Source organism: Cygnus olor, chromosome 11, assembly GCF_009769625.2.
Source record: "Cygnus olor isolate bCygOlo1 chromosome 11, bCygOlo1.pri.v2, whole genome shotgun sequence".
Taxonomy (NCBI): Eukaryota; Metazoa; Chordata; class Aves; order Anseriformes; family Anatidae; genus Cygnus; species Cygnus olor.
In genome coordinates, this window is record NC_049179.1 from 12,122,175 (window position 1) to 12,141,937 (window position 19,763).

The following is a 19,763-nucleotide window of genomic DNA, read 5'->3' on the forward strand; positions in this document are numbered from 1 at the left end:
AGGGAGGAAGAAGTGCTAATGTGATAACACCCTGTGGAACTTGCTCTGCATCTAACTTGTCATTCATAGCTCTAGCAACTATGTGTGGAGAGGAAAAAGGACAAAATATTGCCTGCTTGTTCTACATGAAACAAGACACCTAACGAGAAGCAGGAAGTGGTGCTGTTAAGTCCCCACCAGTGAGGTTTGCTGCTTGTCCTTTGTCACCCTGCAGGAGGACTGCCTCTGTGTGATGCACCACCACCACTTGTCTGCCGGTGTATTTTGGCTGGATAAGAGAGGGCCAAACAGGTCATAGTTTGAAATTAAAATCCCCAAAATTTACCTTCCAAAGAAACTCAGAGTTTTTTTTTTTTTTTTTTAAACAGAAGTTTGGAACTGAGCGAGGAATCAGTAAAATTGAAAAAGGGAGGAAGGGTATTAACTTATTAACTTAAGAGTTTTGGATGGCCCTTTGATGTCTTTCCACTTGCATCTTTAGGATATGCTCAGTTCCACAAGCAGCAAGATTTTAAACCGATTAAGGAACAATATTTTAGATATGCAGAATGAAATTCTGGAGTAAAACATTGTTTCTGTCTGTGTGAAGCACTATGATTTCATGTATGTCATTGTTCTTGGCTACATGACAGCTCAGATCAATGAACTTGATTTTTTTGTCAGAGACTTCAGCATAATCAGGTTTTCTCATTAAAAGCACTTGCATCTTCTCTTTTGAAATGTTGACAGTCTTGAGTCTCACACTTTATTATCGCTGTATGGTCCTAATAAGGCATTAAGATGGAATAATGTGTCTTCATCTAAAAATGTAGATAGGTCAGTTTGTTTTAGTATATTTGAATTCTTACAAAGATGTTTTCCTTTTGAGATGTGTATTTTCAATTACTTTCAATATACTAATTTATAAATGCATGTGTTGGCAACAGCGTTGAGTTCTTTGGGAGACACAGTGGAGATTTGTCAGGGAATTGTTCGAGGTTTTGGAATACAAAGTAGTTTTTGTTGTACAATGCATGTGCTGAAGAATAGCTTTAGCAGACAAGTTTGACTAAAACACCCAGTAATGCCACGCTGTGTCAGTGCCTGGTGCAAAATGACTCTCTCTCTATAGAAATGTAAAATCGCATTATACAGTCCAGAGTCTTGCACTTTATTCATATGTGGACAAGAAATTCCTTTGTCCACAATACTATGCTTTTCTTCAATATCTGTATGCATTTAATTTAAGCTCATAGACACCGTGCTGAGTACTGGTGTACACCCCATCTCGTGCAAATGATCTGTTTGATTATCATTTTTCTCTGGTTTCTGTAGATTCAATATTTTACTGTCCTTTTTTTTTTTTTTTTTTTTTTTTTTTGGTGATTGCAGGTGAGCCATGGTTGTCAAACTGGGATGGCTGTTGTGTAACATGTAGAAATACTGGCCTCAGAGCTGCATTAATTTGGGCTTGTCTCATTCTATTACTTGTGTTCTGTCTGAACAGTTGTAATGAATGGGAAAGGTTCTTTGGTGCTGCTTTGAAGGGCCATAGCAAGAAGCCATCAAAGGGCTGTACGCAACCCTTCTGTGCAGAGCTCTGGAACAAGCATGGAGAAAGCACGTGTGATGGTTACTGGAGCTCCATGGTTTGTACAGTGGCACGGAGATGAAGGCTTTACTTAGGAACAGGATTTTGCTCTCTGGAAGGGGGTTGTATTTTGGTACGTGTAAATTGGACTTATTGGAGGAAAGAATGGGAGATGTAGAAATCTGAACAACCAGGGGATGGACTCAGCCTATGAAATGTACTTCTTGGTGGTTTTGCTGCCTCCGATGTTCAGTAGCTCCTGAGGGCATCAAGAATAAAAGCACTGTGGTTTAGAAATTCTTATGTGAAGTGTGTGTTGCTTGCTTTTTCATTCCACTGATGTGGTCAAACAGTGAAAGTTACAGTGCTCGTGGGAGGTGCTGAGCAGGCCTGGTGAGGTACCTGGGAAGGATGTCAAGTCTAATACAGATTTCAGGTTAAAAGCATCTGAGCTGAGGGTTCACCACATCCAAAGGAAAGACTTCAGATCATACCATGTGCCACAACTGTAGAGCTAGAAACACTGCTATGCCCAGATTCAGCTGGTTTAAAAGGTGATGGGACCCAAAGGTAAAAATCCATCTTCAGGGTAACGGCAGAACTACAGCAGATTGGCTGGGCAAGTTAACAACGAGTTCCATTAACCTTTGGGTGGTCCAGCTCATTTGTGGGGGACTAGAGAGGGTGGAAAAAACCCTGTGTTTGAATTGTTCTTTATTCAACTCCTTTGAGCAGAGTGCTTTGGGAAGCAAATGCCAGGCCTCGCTGCAGTTGAGATGTTGTGCTAGCTCTGTTGCTGTAATCAAGCTTCTGCTCGGTGACAGCTGCTCTTTTTTTTTTTCCCTTTAAATGTACAACACATTTCTTTTCATGTTATTCAGTAGCTAGTGCTTAAGCTCTGTGCTAATGCTTAAAAAGAATAAAGAATGCATGTAATTAGGAAGCTGAGAAAGCTGCTATATGTTATGGGAAAGAAAGAAAAGACGGCGCTTTTACAGCTACAGTTGGTCTTGCCAAGATTATCTGCGTATGGTTACTGATTGCTTAATATTTTCTGTCAAAGAAGCTTATTAAATGAAATTATATTAAACAAGTACTGTATGCGTTGTGAGAGAAAGAACTTGGCCTTTTAGGTTTTGAAGTGATGGAATACATTCCTTTAAACATTTTCTGCTAGAATAATATTAAATATTATGTATGCTTCTATCTCATGTATTTGTCCAGTAACCTTAACTCATAGAGCTCCAGGGCCCGACCCGAAGCTTAAATCCCAAAGGGTTTTGCTGACAGACCTGAAGACAGGAGCAGACTCACGTCCCCCTTCAAAACAGAAGGGTTGAATTCACACTGATGGCGTTTTGTCTAAGTGACAGCCCTCTGACTGGAGCCCTGTGCCACTGCAGGTGATTTAGAGCTCGGGCTGTGCTGCGTTTTTGGAACCTGGCGTTACAGTGCTTTACAGACTGCTTGGCAAGAGCTGCTCGCAGTTAATATAACTGGTGACACTTATCTGCTGTGTTCTTAAGTTCAAGTGTCCGTGTGTCTGTGGGAAAGTGCTTTTGCAATTTAAAGGCAGAAGGCCAAAGTTAATTAAACAGTCATAAACAGTGCATGTTGTTGGGATAGAAACCCAAGCTCATAGGAAGTAGCTTTTCAAGCAAAGGCTTATTGCAACTCCCCTTGAAAGCAAAGGTAGTTATATCTCTTTCTGGCTGTTTCCCCCTCTCTCCTTCCGTTATTATCTGTTTCTCAAAATAACAGCAAGAACATGATCTTCTCTGGGATGTTCGTTACAGTATTTGTGTCCCAGGACTCCTCATTCTTTCAGCCTTGAGTTAGAGATGATATAAATTAATAGCATAAACCAGTCTCTCACTTTGATAAAAGAACATGAGAGTGAACCAATAAATGGCTCCTGAGCAGAGCACTGAAAAGAACAAAAGTGTATGCAGCTCCTTTTGGGGGGAAGGTGGTGGGAACATTCGGGAGGGAAGGCTGGATGAATGATCATTGTTGTACGCACAACATAACCGCTCATTCTAAAATGTTTTATTTCCTGCCTCAGCAGAAATTCTCAGAACAATTTATCAAGCCACTGCTCATAGCTGTAGGAATACTTTGTCTTGACACTTGTGCAACAAACAGGAACAACTAGGCAGTTCTTTGGTCCTCTGAGTTGGGCTTAATCAGAACTAACATGATTAGACCTTTTTTCTGGCAAGTTTTCTCTTTAAGTGACTTAATTACGAACTGTTTCGTAGGATCAATATATACTGATGACAAGGCCAGAAGGGACGCTAGTGCATCTGGAACAATTCCTGGAGGTCTCATTCATAAGATGTCTGTGTTAGATGCACAGCAGGCTCTCACTGTATGACCGTAAATCTTACGTTAGGAAACTAGTGATTTAGGTAAATACATGGTTTACAGACTGTCAAATGAGTATCTAGTGCTAACCTGCCTAATAGACATAGATATACAGCTACACTGCCAAAAATGTGTGTCCTTACATCAGATTTCCAAGGCTTTATGAGTCTGTATCGAATATTAAGGTGGGAGAGAACTTAGACATAAAAACCGAGTTAGTTTATCTCCTCTGCTGTTTAAACCTGAGTGGACTAACTTGAACAGGCTTAACTGGCATTAAGAATAGCCTTGCTTGCCATGAGGTATGCTCTAAATAAGTTTAGTTTGTGTCAGTATACATAGATTTTTTTTAAACAGCTTTTTTATATTTATGTAGTACAGGTTCCCTGAATTCCTTTGCTGACTTATGTAAATTCATTGTCGTTAAAAACAAAACCTGTCTGTTTATATTCAGGAAAGCAATGGAAAATTTGCTTCATCGTAATGGGAAAATGCTTGCACTACTTGAAGGTACTATCAAGTGCAGAGGGTAAACACACTGAGGAAGAAAAGACTCCTTTTCTTGTCTACTCCTTACGGACTTTTAAATCTCTTTAATGATAGGAAAAATAAAGCCATATAAAATCATTTAAATAATGAATTTTCCTTTAGTTGTTCCTGTTCTTCTAAACAGAATCAATGCCTTCCCCTGCAGGATTAGTTGGGATAGTAGCTAAATTACCATTTTCACCAGCTAGTCAACTAAGGGAATGTAGTAATATTCTGTCCAAGACCTATTTTTCATTCCCATGCGTATGCATGTGAAAATACAAACCAGTATGCATATGGCCTGTAATAATAGGCTTTGAAGATTTCAGCTCATCTCCAGTTACAGCAAGTATGTCAAGGAAATTGTACCAGGAACAATATTTTATATGGCACGGACGTTGCTGTAGAATGTGCGGTGTTTCAAAAGGGCCAAAGGCATTTCTCTGACAGGCCTTGAACATATCTCTAAAGAAGGAATGAACATCAGGCAGTCTGCTGTCCCAAACAAGACACAATTGGAAAATATTAGAAACTGTATAATAACATCAGTGCAACGAGAAGCAAAGTGCTTACCTTCCTGCATTTCTGTGTCACTGTCATTAGTGTTACTGACTGTGACCCGTGTGCAGTCATAGGGAATGGTGTTGCTGTATTTGCAGTAGCAATACACTGTGTAGGATGAAGACACAGAAAAATTAACTTTAAAAGAAATTTAGGAACGGTAGTTGACCAACTTTGCTTATGGTAGCTGGGCAATGCTTGATTTGGTTTCAGTTCATTGTGAATATATGTGCATCCCAAAATGACACGGAACCAATTAGAAAAAAGAAAAAACAAATCTTGCTGTAGTGTCTCTAGCCTCTAGTTGTTTTTGGAAGGTTAATGAGAAATAAAAACCACACAAAAAACATAAGCAAGGGCCGTAAGTAGGCTTTCCCCACTTGTCTACAAGGGGGGAAACCGGCGTTGTTTATTTTAAGCTTGGTTTGTGTCTTGGTCTGAAGCTGGAGTGAAGTGCTTTACTTCACAGCCAGACTCGTGCGCTGGAGAACTGCTTTTCCCTGGCAGCTGGACCCTCAGGCCGTGCAGCAGGGCACGCTGCTGAGTGCCGTGACGGGAGGTTTGGCCGTAGCATTGCTCAAGTATCAGCTGTGCTGGTCGTTTTATTTTTGTACCATATAGGATGGAGACAATAAATAGATGGTAATAGCACCACGAGCCTTGCTGTGACCAGGCAGCCTTTGTATTTCACACCATTGCTTCTTCATTCTGTCCCTGTCCTACTGACTTCACTGTAAGAAAAAATCTTTTCTTCTTGTGAGCTGTCTGTGGCTCAGCAGCGTCGGTGTGTTGTGCATGAGGGGCGCGTTAGCATCAGTGGAAAAGGAACTTTCTGGCTGGATGTAAACGTAAACCCACAACAGCCTGGAATCTGTTTCATGAAACCACCTATTTTAGTAGCTATTCATGGCAGAAAATTAATAGGAAAGATTGATGGAAGAAAATAGAAGAAATCACCCCTCTTTTCTCTCCTTGTGAGGAATTCTGAGGTATTTGCTGGCAGCTGGAGGCTGCCAGCTCAGATGCTGCTGCCTTTTTTTTTTTCTTTCCACTGTGTGTGTGTGTGATTTCTTCAGGTTTTGAGCAGAGCCTTACATACACCATCGATGGAGAGAAATGTGTGCCATAAGAAAATAAAGGAAACTCAAAGGAACATATGGCAAAGAGAGATAAGTCATAAAGAGAGGTGAGGCAACTAAGAGGACAGACTAAACGGAAAAACAGTAGTAGGGAGAAGAGACTAAATCAGAAGGCAAGCTGATGAACTTAAGGGGCAGGCAGTTTTATTATTAGCCCTGAAATGTACAAAGAATTTACCAAAAATATGGGAAGGGGACTTGAATTCTCCTCACTTAGAAGGTGATGGGGAGAAGGAAAGACATGCAGAGCTACCAGTGATTACAGCATGAGGAGAAAACATTTCTCAGGATGCTTGTCTTGCTTAATATTTCTGAGAGAGAGAAAATCTACAAGGCTTAAAAGAAATACTCGAGAGATGGGGGAAAGTGACAGCTCTGCAATTATGTACTGTAATGTGAGGAAAGCATGCAAATAGGGCTGCCAGGAAAACCTGACGCAGGACTTTAGTACCTTAATAGGGCTGACTGCCCCTGGCACAGACCTGCTTGTAATACAATAGTTGTCAGTGGTAAAGTGATTTTCTTGCTCTCCCCTTCCCTGCTTCTAGTTTCAGTTTTTGAGCAGAGCCAAACTTTTCTCTTATTTTTTCACAGTTCCATGAAGATGATGATATTCTTAACAAAGACCAGACCTTGGTCCCAGAGTTTGAACTTGTGGCATTGGTTTAACCTTGATGGTACGGAGAAGCATCAGTTTTGCTCCATTTTTCCCCAGAAGGCAAGCAGTGTTTATACTTTGGTCTGCACTGAGAGCTTCAGCAAGCTTTTAATTGTCTCTAGGACTCTGTGGGATCCCAGCTGGTGGAGGATGCCTAGGGAATATACTGAATTGCTGCATCCCTTCTGCCAGGGACATGTTTCGTTCCTGAGCTTCTTTTCCAGTATCGGAACTGTGCTGGGTGTCAGAGAAGGATTGGTACAGCTATCAGCCTCCTCTTGCCAAAGGTTGGGATCCTCAGGCTGAAAGGAGAATTTGCAGCAAACCTGACTTAAATCAAAATTCTTACAGGTTCACAAATGAAATGTAAAGTGCTAATATTTTAAATAGGCTTTCAAATGAATTGACTTTGAAGCACTAAATGTTAAACCCCTTCAAAGGTAGTAATTTCTGACAGAGCTTCCTGTAAAGCTTTATTTTTGCTAACTCTGGCAGTAGTGATGCAGGTAAGAGAAGTGCCAGCTTGAGCTAATTTTCCTAGCACAGATGACTGGGATTTGAGAGGTAAAAAAAGGAGGAGGGACGGGAGACTCCCAGAAGAAATTACTGAATCCATTGCAGAAGAAAATGCTATAGAAAATGGAATGTCTCTTGTAATTTAATATTCTTACATGTGCCTCTTGTGTCGGTAGGATTGCCATTGCTTTATAAAGCACAGAGTGCTTCTTTGCAAAAGCATGTCTGTTCATTTGAGCTGGCAGAGCGCTTATGAGCCAGGAGCCATTGATCGGAGCGCTTTTGTGCAAGTCGTCTTTCTTCCGAGTATTCAGCTTTCCGTAATTTTTAAACACACAGCTTACTTTCATGGAAACGTATTTGCTGACTGTCAGAATTCTTAAAGCCATTTGAAATGTTTTAGGCCACAGTGCTGTGGTTCTTTTTGTGTATGTGATAGTTTGTGAGTGTCATGTCCAGGTGGGCACAGGTAACGCTGCAGCCAAGCATTAGTTTAAGCGTTGGTAATTTCCGAAGTGTTTCCTATGTGATAATTGTAGACAATACACAGAAGTCCTTACCTGTCTGTACATCCTTAGACACAGCATTCAATTGTATTTGTCCTTTATTACTGCTGACTCTTCTACATTGTGGTTGCAGAGATATTTTATTTTTATTTTTTAAAAAATATTTGTCACCTGTGCAACCATGATTTATGAACATAAAGGGAGGTCTTCGCTGTGCTGTACAAGGAGAAACACAAGGACAAAATATTGCTTGAAAAGTAGGCATTAAGTAATAATAATAATATAGTAGTAGTTACTTTAGCCACTGTCAGCTGTTTATGGCTTGAATCTGAAATTAAACAAAGCTCATATTTTGGCAGTGTTTTGAGTCATGTGTGCTTCTCTGATGAGTCTCATGAGACGGACTTCTAAGTATTCACATGCCGAGAGATTTAGATAAGCACTTGCCGGGGTTTTCAAAAGTATCCAGGTCCCTAATATTTCTTGGGTTTTGTGTGTGTGTGAAAGCTTCTGATCAATTCTATTCTTTTGAAGCAAAAGCACATTTAATTTGATAGAAAGCAGCATTCCATCCCAGTCTGATGAGCTACTGAGCTAGTTCACGAATACTCTTCTGGTTGTGTCTTTTTCCTATCTTTTTTGTTCTGTTCTTGTTTTCCTTCACTTGTTTGTGTTTGTGAGGAAAAGGGGAAACTTGTTAATCCTTGTACCTTCTGACTTGCACTGAAAAGGGTATTCTTTGACACCTATCAGCAGGTTTAATTGCATGATGTTGTTAGGTGTCATATTTATTGTTAAGACATCAATTTTGCAAAATCCAGCTTAGCGTGGTTTTGTTGCTGAGCTCTGGCAGATTTATATATTTAAAAAAAAAAAAAAAAAAGCTAAAACTCACGGAGACAAAATAAGTGTAGAAGTGACTGAACTAGGGAATATTTTGTAAAATATTTCCCTCGTAGTTTTGCTAATAGTCCATTAATCTCCCTGTCAGCACAGGAGAGCAGCTCCACTATTAACTTGCATAATCAGTATTTAACATTTTGGTTACTGATGTATTATTTTCAGATGTTGCCCCAGTGTAACTATATGTAATGGTTTACAATCCTCATGGAGGCTTTGAACTTTGGAAGTTCCTTGCTTTGCATACGATTTCAAGGAGCTTTTATGTAATATTTTTTAAGTTTTGCTTTGGAATGAAGGTGTTCAGTTGGACAGCACAGAGTTTATTCAATTCCTAATTTGGGTCATAAATGTTTCACACAGTCTTGAGCAAAATGTGTTCAACTTTGTTCAACTTTCTGCTACTCAACTGCTTGCATATTTAGGCCAAAAAACTTTTTTTTTTTTTTTTTTAAGGAATTTTCCTCTTTTGTAATATTAACATTATTTAGGGACTAGAACATGGTTGCATAGGTCAGCAGGAAGCTGACATTATTTTTCAGATTTTAGGAGGATTAACACTCAAAATTTGAGATCCAAAGCAGGAAATGTGGTCAGTTTGAACATAGAAAACAGATGAAAACACTCCTCATTTCACTTGTCTAACACAGTCTACAATAGTGGTAGGACCTTCCTTGCACAAATTGTGTACTCAGATGGTTTAATTTTGTTCACCAACGAAGGCTGAAATTGCATTCTTTTAATAAAGTTTAGTGACAGTGCAGTAATTGACAAGTCACAATTTGTATCCTGTAAATGTAACTTTTAATTTCTTTGCCTATTTGGAGCTATGTACAGCATATTTTATGTCAGACAGCTTTCTTCAGGGCAATGGAGATCTTGGACTGGCATCCTAACTGCAGAATTACCACTTACTGTGTGGCCAAAGCATCAGTTTACCTCAAATTCAATCAAGTACTTAAGCTTCCACTTTTACCCCTAAATTCCTGGCATCGTAGGAGCTTGAATGTGTGATTGAACCAGTACCAGTTTGCTTCTCATTTTTTCTGTAGCATCAAAACCTGTAGCAGTGGCAAACAAGTAGTTCCTGCTAGGAGCTGGAAGTCTGCAATCCAGAACGATGAGCAAGCGCTATCATCTGTACAAGGCTCTTTTAACGAGAACCTGAAGACTTCTGAAATGCCACAGCAAGAGTCAGACTGTCAGCTACATAGCGAGGATAAAACATTCAGAAATATGTTAAGAGCTCAAATGAGAGGCATTTAAAAGAGCATGCTTTCTTAGAGGGAGAGGCAGCACCCTTCTCAATGTACAGACTTGCTTGTGGAAGTCTAGACTACACAGTCTGTATTTACCCATACTTTGGCAGGATTTTGTTAATAAGGTTAATTTAAATGGCTGCCTGATTGTGTACTCATTGCATCAGCTGGGTACGGGATTTTAAGTGTTGACCAAATAACAGCAAGTGTTCAGCATTCCTGACCCTGCTTAAAGCTCTCCTTCTGGCATGGACTTTTTCTGTCTAGCTTTCTGTGCAACAACTCTAAGGAGCATTAGAGCTATAGCGTAATGTCTGCTGTTCCCTGAATTCTGGCAAACAACAAAGAAACAAACAAAAAAACCCTTACATACCCTTACATATAAGAAACATATTAGGAAGATGAATCACATGGGGAAGTTCTAAGTATAGCCGTAGTATAGTGTGTGTATATATATGTGTGTATATATATATATATATATACACACTATATATATACTATAGTATAGTATATAATACTTCATTGGAGGTTACTGGTGGCTTTCATAAAGTGCAGGACCACAACTGACACACTGTCCTGTTATTGCAGCTGACTTAATTGTTTAATTCCAGCCACTTCATCTCACCTCAGCTTTGCCAGAGCAGCGTGCCCTTCTCTTTTGAAAAATTTCTGTTGTGATGATACTCCCAGCTGGCAGAATCTTTTGTTTTGACTATGCAAAATCTTAGGGCTTGTTCAGCTAATTGCACTCTTCACATTCTTTTTTCATCTTTTTTTTTCATCGTGTATGTCCTTCCTGAAGAAAGGCAGCACTCATCAACCAGTAACCTCATTCACACCTTCTTCAGTGTGGTTGCCAAAGCAAAAGTCTTATTTTGATTAAATACATTTGGACATGTACCTAGGTGTCTTCAGCAAGCTTTACTCACGTGAATTGATTTAAATTAGGAGAGATCCCACTAAGTGGGGTAGAAGAACTGTATGTAGAAGAATTGAAATCAGTGGGAATTCTTACTTGCGTGGTTACGAGTCCCTAGCACCGTTAGTTTTATAGCAGAACCTCGCACTGAGCAGCTGGTGAGTTGCTGGAAGAGATAGATATCTTAGATTATCTCTGTGAGGTGCACGTAGCTTCATGTCATTGCTCAAATGTTTCTGCAGGAACCAGTGCTTGCAAAGGCTTTCTTGACCCCAGAATCCATGGCTCGCACAATTTGAGCTTCCTTTGTAAGTAAAACTGTGCTGCCACTTCTGCACCTCTGCCAGAGCTGTGCTGTTGCAGCTCAGGTGCGGTGGCTCGCCACTGATTCACCTGGGTGGCTGCAGGCCTCTCTCTGTGATGGGAGCGGGTCGTTTTGTCTTTATGGAGCTTACGGGGTTTTGATGGGCTGGGTCCATTCCTGTTGATACTGGCAGCTGTAGGGCTGGCTGCAGCGGTCTCAGCTTATCCCCCGGCTGGGCTTTCTCGACGCTTTGGGTCATGCTCTGCTGTGAAAGATTGGCTCCCTCTTAGAGTGTAGGCTTAATAGTAATTGTCTGTACAGGCAGCCTCTAAACAGGAAAATGCTTGCAGCTGACTTCATGTTGCACCAGAGCATCACCATGAAGGAAGGCTGCACATGGGGACACCCTCAGGTCCCTGCTTCCCCAGCGAGTCATATTGCAAACATATTTCTCCTCTGGTCCTCTTTATTCATCTCATTCTTTTATACCTCAGTTCATCTGCCTTTGTAAAAATAATCTATTGTGACCTTCCTGGACCCGTTTGTGTGAGAAGTTACAAATAATGAAATCAGGGGTTCATAAATATTAGTGGCGATAAGAATGTTCCTCATGTATACAAAAAACATTGCCAGTACTTTTGTTCATTTATTTAACTTTGTGTGTGTGATTCAGAGATCTCTACGAGATGGTATGTTTTGCTTGGGAAACAGGCCCTTGAGATTTTTGGTGTCCTTATAGAGGGCCTGGGTGGTGGGGTTTTGTTTTGTTTATTTGCTTTGGGTTTGAAGTTTTTGTTTGTTTGTTTTTAGTACAGAATGGAATTTCCTACAAAAGACTGTGCTTTGAAAATGAAATGGAGCTCAGGCCTTACGTTTCATTTTTATAAGTTGTATTAAGTTTTTTAAAATTAGGGAATATTTAAGAAACATTTTAAAGAAATGCATCTTATCGGGCCTCAAATGTAGCACAATGCTGTCTATATTTTAAATCCCTCATATTTAAAACAAACAAACAAAAACCAACCAAACAGAGCTCTATTGGGTACTGTGATTCTTGTTTGCTGCTGAGATGGGATTTGCTAGTGGATCCATCACAAATCCCTAAGGGAAGCTTGGATGTAAGACATGCCCTTCCTTTATTCAACACTGTGAGCACAGTCGTGGGCTCTCTTTGAAGTATAGGCACGTACTATAGCTGATGAATTTATATTTCTATTTGAAATATCTGGGAGTAGAGATCTTTGGTGAAATGCTAGAACATGAATTCCTGTGGCTGTGGATGTGATCTTCTGAAGTTCTGGTTCAGCTCTTTGTGAAGGGCAGGGAGCCGCAAGAGAAACATCCAGCTGTATGTAACACTTTTTTTGTCTTCCCCCTGCATTCATATAACAACGTACTCTGCAGTAGGTACCATCATAATGCTCTTTTAATCTTTGTATCCGCAACGTGATTATAATTTTTAATCAGTGTTAATGTCCCATATAAATTCTAAAATAGAATAGGACGTTTTATAATTGCACATAAGCTGTTAGCCTCAATTCCTTAAACATCCATGTGCAAGCATTGATGAATTCAGGGAGATTTTATACCACCCCTGTAGCCCTGAGTACAAGTCAAGTAGCCAACTAACCCCTTTGGCCTGGAAGACAGGCCAGCACCTTGCCTCTCTAATCTGAAAGAGCATTCTGGAAAAGGACAAAAAAATAAGTCTCTCTCCCCTCAGGAGGCTGGACACTGCAAGGAAACACTGCTTCAGCCAGAAGACACCTTGCCAGCCATCTTTTTCTTCCCATTGCTTATGACAGGCATGTAATTAAAAAAATAATAATTCCTCAGAAAGCCATTAGTATTGTCACATTGTATTACGTCTGTGCATAAGGACTTAACACCAAACGATTACGTGGCTGCAGGGCAATAACCAAAAGGTTTAATGCTTTATTAAGAGAAGTGTAGCTATTATGCATTAACCATGCTGGAATGCAGTGTTTTGCGCTGAGCGCGGTACTTGAAGATATGCCTTAATGTATTTGTGCAGCTTGGCCCAGCGATAAGTTTCTGTGGGAACTGGAGCAGGGTAGTTACATTATTTCCTGGCTTCCTACGTATTAACTTTGGGCTGAATCTATTAGTTTTCCCAATTGATTGCTTCTTTCTGTTTTTAGAAGGAATATTTTCATAGCTTTGGGCTTTTTAGTTAAAATATTTTTTTCTCCCCTTAAAATCTAGGTTTTGCCTCCTGGGTTCAATAGCGTGCATATTTGTGACAAATGAAGGAATTTTCCATGCCATTAAAGTTTCAACAGATAATTTCAACAGATACGCATTCAGAACAAAATAAATGCTGTTACGTGGTGAAGGGTCAATAAAAGCTCTCAGTCTTTAACAGCGTAAGATATCTTTCATTCAGTCATTAAATAGCATTTGATGACTTCTTGGCCAGTTATGTACAAGGGAGTTTTGCTGGCTAATTAAGGACTTACTCAGCTACTGTTGAAACACAGAGCTCAAGAACAAAAAACCTGTGATGGTTCAAACATCTGTTGCAAAAGAAAGGCAAAGCAAGTGAAAAAGAAGGTCAGAGCACGTGCGCAGGTATTGGCCGGCAAGAACCGTATTAACTTGTGTTACAAAATACCCAGTGGATATATAAAAAATAGGGTAATTGTTTTGAGATTTTTATCAGCTCTCTGTTGGTCTGGGATATTTTTGGCAGTTTCTGGTGCTCAGTAACCCTCCTTAGTGAAATATGAAAAAGAATTGCAATTCACATTTAGTGGATGTGGTATACAAAGCACTGGAAAAAGACAGCGTTCTTCTGAAGCTTGTTTTCACAACCCATCTGAGAGCAGAGAAGTACACCATTCCTGTGCAATAAGAGGTATAAATCTTAACATACTTCAGATAAAAGTACTGAAAAATTATATGGAGGCTTGAGGCCTTTTTAGTTCAGAGTTTTCTTGAGGCGTAGACTTTAGTTTAAACTGCAGATAGTTTGTGTGCTCTGCTCTTGCTTCGTTACAAGAGAACAAATCAAAAGAAAATTAAATTACCGTAAAGAAATTAAAGTAACAAAGAACAGGTGTGAGAACAAAATCTGGATATTATGTTTATGGAAAAAATGTTTTTTTCAGAGAATTTCTTGGAATATAAATTCCTCGGAAGATAAATATTTGCAGGTTTTTAAGACTGTGTAACAAAATTGCAGTTTGCATGTTGAACAATAGTTGGATATACAGAGCTTAAATAGAAATCACTATAGCTGAAGTGGTTTCTTTCAAAAACTTTTTTTTTTTCCCCAGATATGTCTTCCTAGAAAGTTCCACAGTGATCCCATCCTATTTCAGTTTCCATTATTACAAACAACAGCAGGATCTAGCAAGAAGCTGCAACCGAGAGCATTTGTGTACAAACTGTGGTGTTTCTTTATGCAAAAAGGTTTTCTCTTCTGCTGTACTGAGCGTGCAAGGTCTGTAACGAACTGTGGCACGGCAGTTATTGCACATAACTGCAAAGGAGAGGTGGTAGTAAAACGGGAGATTTGAAACTGGTTTTGTGTTTGTGCTTTAGGGTAGCTTTGTTTTACTCCAACCTCACTGACTCTTAACAAGTCAAATGTGATGGAGGGTGTTGCACAGACACCTGAGAGGAAGAAAACTTGATCGTTTTGCAGGTGGGGAGCTGTTCCTGGGCATAAATAGTGATCTGGAGGAACCCCAATTAGCTCTGCCGAATGGCTTTAGCTTCGGGCCTAGCACTGGAGCAGTAAGGGAGTGGTGGCCCCGTGGTGTGATCTGGATGTTTCAGAGGCCCAGTGTTTGGGCTCTGTCCCTGTGTAATGAAAGATTCAGCACCATGGCACCTGGCTGCCTAGTTTGGAGATGAAGATCAGCATTCTTCCCGTGCAAACAATTCCAGGCTCCCACGGAGTACAGGCTCTGTGTGACGGCAGCAGTTTCGCCTTTGATTAGCTGACTCACAAACACCGATAGACGCTGCCTCGTAATTACACGGCCCTGTAGCTGGGCAGGCTTCTATTTAAGTTCAAAGCATTTTGCCGCTTGATATAATGCATGTAAATGATGCTCAGCAGATAGAGAATTAAAACTCAGCAGTTGTCTCCTTTCTGCATCCATTTGCAATGATTAATTTGGTGTCCTGTGACTTTTAATTGGAAGAGTGGCAGTACTGGTTTTATAACTCCTAAATTCGCTGTGATCAGAATAAAAGCTGTTGTGTTTCTAAACGTGAGAATAGTAAAGCAGGTCCTGGTTATACCAATATGAAATAAGTTGTCATGGTAAAATTTAATGATAACCATTAGAATTTTATACCAATTTTTACTGTCAGAAGCTCAGAACAGTTTATGGACTGTAAGGAATCAGTCTACCATATCTCTGTGAGCACTGAGGTACTCATTCTCCTTTTAGAAGGAAACTGGAGCTCAGATTAATTTTCACTGAAAGTGTCTGCTTGGGTTAGAAACTGCAGTGTCATTGATGTTTGTGTGTGAACAAACATTTTTCTTCTGCTCCTTGATTTTCTTTTGCTCCTTGATTTTGTTGTGCATTATTTAGGTAGCTTTTGGTGTATGTATGAAACCATGTCTGCGGATCCCATGGCTGGCTCTGTGTAGCTGCATTCCCACAGACTGTAAATGCAGATTTAGAATCAGTTGGGTGAGTTGGAAAAGCCCTCCAGGTTCTAACCTCTTCTAAGCTGAACGTAGACACCAGGCTGATGTCTTCCACAGGCTCTGGGAGTGCGCTCCGTCCCATCATCCAAGCTGATAATTCAATTTTTCCATTACTCTCCACAAACTGTAGATACAGAATGTCTCTCGCTCTCTGAGAGCTGGTGCATGGAAACCTCCGTTGTCCCGTGACCTTGGATCCAACCCTGATGCTTTCCTCACTCCCTGCTGCTTCAGCAAGCCCAGTGGTCCCCATGCAAGGAGTGACTCAGGGCTGCTGCAGACAGTTTCTCCCTTGCTGAGCAGCACCAAATGTTACCCGTTTAAAACACAGCGAGGAGTTTTGCAACGCTGCAGAAGAGAAACCAAAACTAAAGGTGAATGGCAGTATTTGAGCTGATGCATGTGCAGGGAGGGTGAGCAGGCTACAGCCTGGTGCTGGCATGTCTGCACGCTGGGAGGGGAGCACAGCCCTGCCAGCCGAGTGGAAATGCCTTGGATCAGCCCCTGCACTCCTGGCAAAAACAGCAACAACACAGCAAGCCTAAGTTTTGGACTGCTAATCCAGGGAGGTGTGCGTGACCATGTATAGCCAATGGTAAGCCAGGGAGAGCTAAGGGATGCCAGTGGATAAATGGAGAATGCCTTAAGGCTTTTATTGAGCACATATCACCTTGCAGTGTAGCAGATGAGAAACTGCATTCTTCAGACTTTGTCAGTCTTCCAATGAGTCAGTGGAGTTGTTGGGTGGTTTTCTTTTTCTTTTCTCTTTTTTTTCTTCTTTTTTCTTTAAAATCTCTGGCATTATCATTAGTGAGTGAACTTTCTACCTGTCCACCCCGCTTCTTGTTGAAATGTCCAGCTCCATTCTCTCCAGGGGCGGGACATTTCATTGTTATAGCCATTTGGTGCAGTAATTTATTATTAATTATGCTTTCACAGTCGAGCAATCACGTTACCTCACTGCATTTATCCTCTGCCAACACATAAATGGATTATTTGTAATGAGACAGTTATGGGTAGATGCTGAATGTGGATTTTACAACTTCAGCCTAAGAAGGATAATTCCCCCGCTGCACTCAGCCTTCTGAAAGGGATCGCCGTGCGAGGGCTCAGGAAGCTGTGGATCTGTTCAGTGCCTGCTGCAGAAGGAAAACCTGTGTGAGGCTGTGGAAAATAGCACTGATTGTTTCAGGAATTACCATTACACAGAAAAGAGACAAACTGCCGGCATAAAGAAGTTGCACGGTTTCTGATAGGCAGCTTTTCACATTCTGTAAAAGCTTCTTTCTGTAACAGCTCCTTTCTCCATCCCTGCCCAAGGACTCCTCAGACATACCTGCGGAGGTGCGGGCCGTGTCCCCCTCCGCTCGTGGCCTGGGGTCACTCCTCTGCGGTGACATCTGATGGTGGGAAGGTGCTGACTGCCACAGCTCCCTGGTGCCTGGGCTGCCTCATCTCTGATCTGCTTTTGTGCCTGTTCTATCAGTGCTCTGGAAAAGAGATAATCTTGTGAAGTCTGTAGGCTGCTTGGCATACCAAGCACAAAAGTTGTGAGTCTTACTGTAAAGCCAATAGAAGTAACTAGTAGCACGGCTCTTTGAACTCACCTTTTCCCTTAAGCAGGTATATTCCTTTGGGTGTGTGGCACCAGTGATACTGGTGCAAGGTCAGCTGTCGCTGAGCTCCCAGCCCTGCTTCATCAGCTCGTTGCTGCTTTTTGGTGAGGCAGTGTGCTCCCTGCACACCTGTGCCGTGCAGGCTGCGGCTGAGAAGAGGGAAGCATTGCGCTGCAAAGAGCCATGACCCATTTTCAGATTATGCAAGTCTCCGAGGCCCTTTTAATTCAGGGAAATAAATTCTCTTTTAGAAGGTGGTGAGGATGAACAAAACACTTTACCGGGGACAGGTTTGGGGAATGCCAGCAGTCAATGAGCCAGGCCTGGGTTTCACATCATGCTGTTACAGATTCAGTGCTAAGAGTCCATTAAAGCAGAGAAATGTCTACTAGGATAATTCCTACAAAAACAGGAATTTGTTTGATGTTTGTTTAATGTGTGTTAAATGACCTGTCTCATAGTGGCGTAATGCTTTCAAAGGCTGTGTCACGCTGGGTAAGGATCTGCCTGTTTTTTCATTCTGTTGCAGTGCAGGTGCCGTACGTTGCAAGAAGCAGCCAGCTGAGAGCTGCTAGACTGTTTATGCCTAGCCATGATTTAGTAAGGACCAAACTCAGGTCTGATGGCCTGGAGTTTTTATGCAAAAGGTGGATAACGTTATAGCTGTCTTAAGAAGGTTTACTGAAATCCTTGATTTCAAACCATTGCTCAGAGTTTCCGAAGAATGTGTGGCATTTTTGTTTTCAGTGTCATAAAGATGCTCGGTCACGCAGGTGGTCACAGTGCAGCATCTTTCCTGAGTCGGTTCCTTCCACAGATCTGCACGGCGTGTAATTGCCATCAGCATGGATGGGAGTTGTATCTGTGGGCTTAATGGCATGAAGGACCAGAAGGCACTCAGATGTACAGAGCTGGAGAAATATCCCTGGAAGCGTTACTCTGGATTTGCCAGCAGACAGACTCTGGTCACTCTGCTTGAAATATGCAGTGTTGGTTGTGCCTTTAGGGTACAAACTGTTAAAGCATGAGAAGTCACTTCTGTGACTTCTGTTGTAAATTCACATCTCTGTTTCTATCGAAATAAGCGTTTCATTTCCAAGAGGAAGGTTACTCTTCTCCTGCACAGTTGTATATTTTCTAATCTGGGGTGAATTCTTGTGACTCTCAGAGATATTTGTTCTCTAAAAATAATGATGCATTTTTTTATCATTATGAAATTTGTCTTTTACAGTTGTTCAGTGAAAAAATAAGTGGAGCTGAAGGAACAAAATTAGATGAAGAATTTCAAGAGATGGAAAGGGTAAGGAAAGCAACGTACGTTTTTCAACACTAAGCTATTGCAAAACCAAAAGTCTTTCACATTTCAAATGCTAGAATGGTATTATAGATTTACATGGGGGAAATACTTAATTCAAAACTTAAATATGTAAGAATAAGTGCAAATTTATCCTTGATTCCTGTCAGCTCAGCCAAGGGAGACATGCAGAAAGGCTGTCTGAACAGAGGAAGCTGGTTCCACGGACACCTCTTGACAGTGAAGGGAAGCTCCTCCAAGACTGGTGCAAAGCACCAAGAGATACTTGTCTTTTTCCTCTGTCTATGTGAGAAGTTAGCGAGAGAGAAAAAATTCTTTTAATTCAGAATTATATTTGTTAGTCAGGAATTAATATGAATTGTTGTGGAAATGGAGATGTTTGTTATTGACTTATTCATGGTGGGTGTTTCAAATCAAACTGCATTAATGTCACTTTCTCCTTTTTGAGCTTTTAAGTGCTTTTTATCACCATTGTCTTTTCTATATATTTTAAATGTACATAGAGGACCTAGGTCACAGTTTTTATTGTTGGCAGATTGAAGAAAAAATCTTGTGTGAGTTGTTTTTTTTTTTTTTTTCCAACGTGCATATTTAGGATTTATGGTCTAAACAGGCTTCTAGGTTTCAATTTCTTTGGCTTCAGAACAATTATTTCCTTTTTCTGCATTATAAGAGGAAAAGTGATATGCAGACCCAGAGGTAGAAAAAAAGAAACAACACAGAAATGTGATTTTATAGCATTTTAGAAACTATTAAATGGGAAGACAGTGCAAACCACTGCTTTAAATGGCCCTGACCCCAAGACTGTGAGCTAGGAAATTTTAAATCTTTTTCAACTGTGGAGAAAAGCAGTCATAGTAACAATCATTGGGTTGCCAGGAAAAGTGTAGCCTAGAATGCATAAGCAGCATT

At 40.7% G+C, this 19,763-nt stretch overlaps 1 protein-coding gene across 1 annotated transcript in view; it reads left to right on the forward strand.

Moving 5' to 3' along the window:
• SH3GL3 (SH3 domain containing GRB2 like 3, endophilin A3) overlaps positions 1-19,763 on the forward strand; it is a 53,422-nt gene that overhangs the window by 17,553 nt on the left and 16,106 nt on the right. The window contains exon 2 of the mRNA XM_040569591.1: positions 18,768-18,836. Coding sequence (XP_040425525.1) covers positions 18,768-18,836 — 69 coding nt within the window. The remainder of the gene's footprint in view (positions 1-18,767; positions 18,837-19,763) is intronic.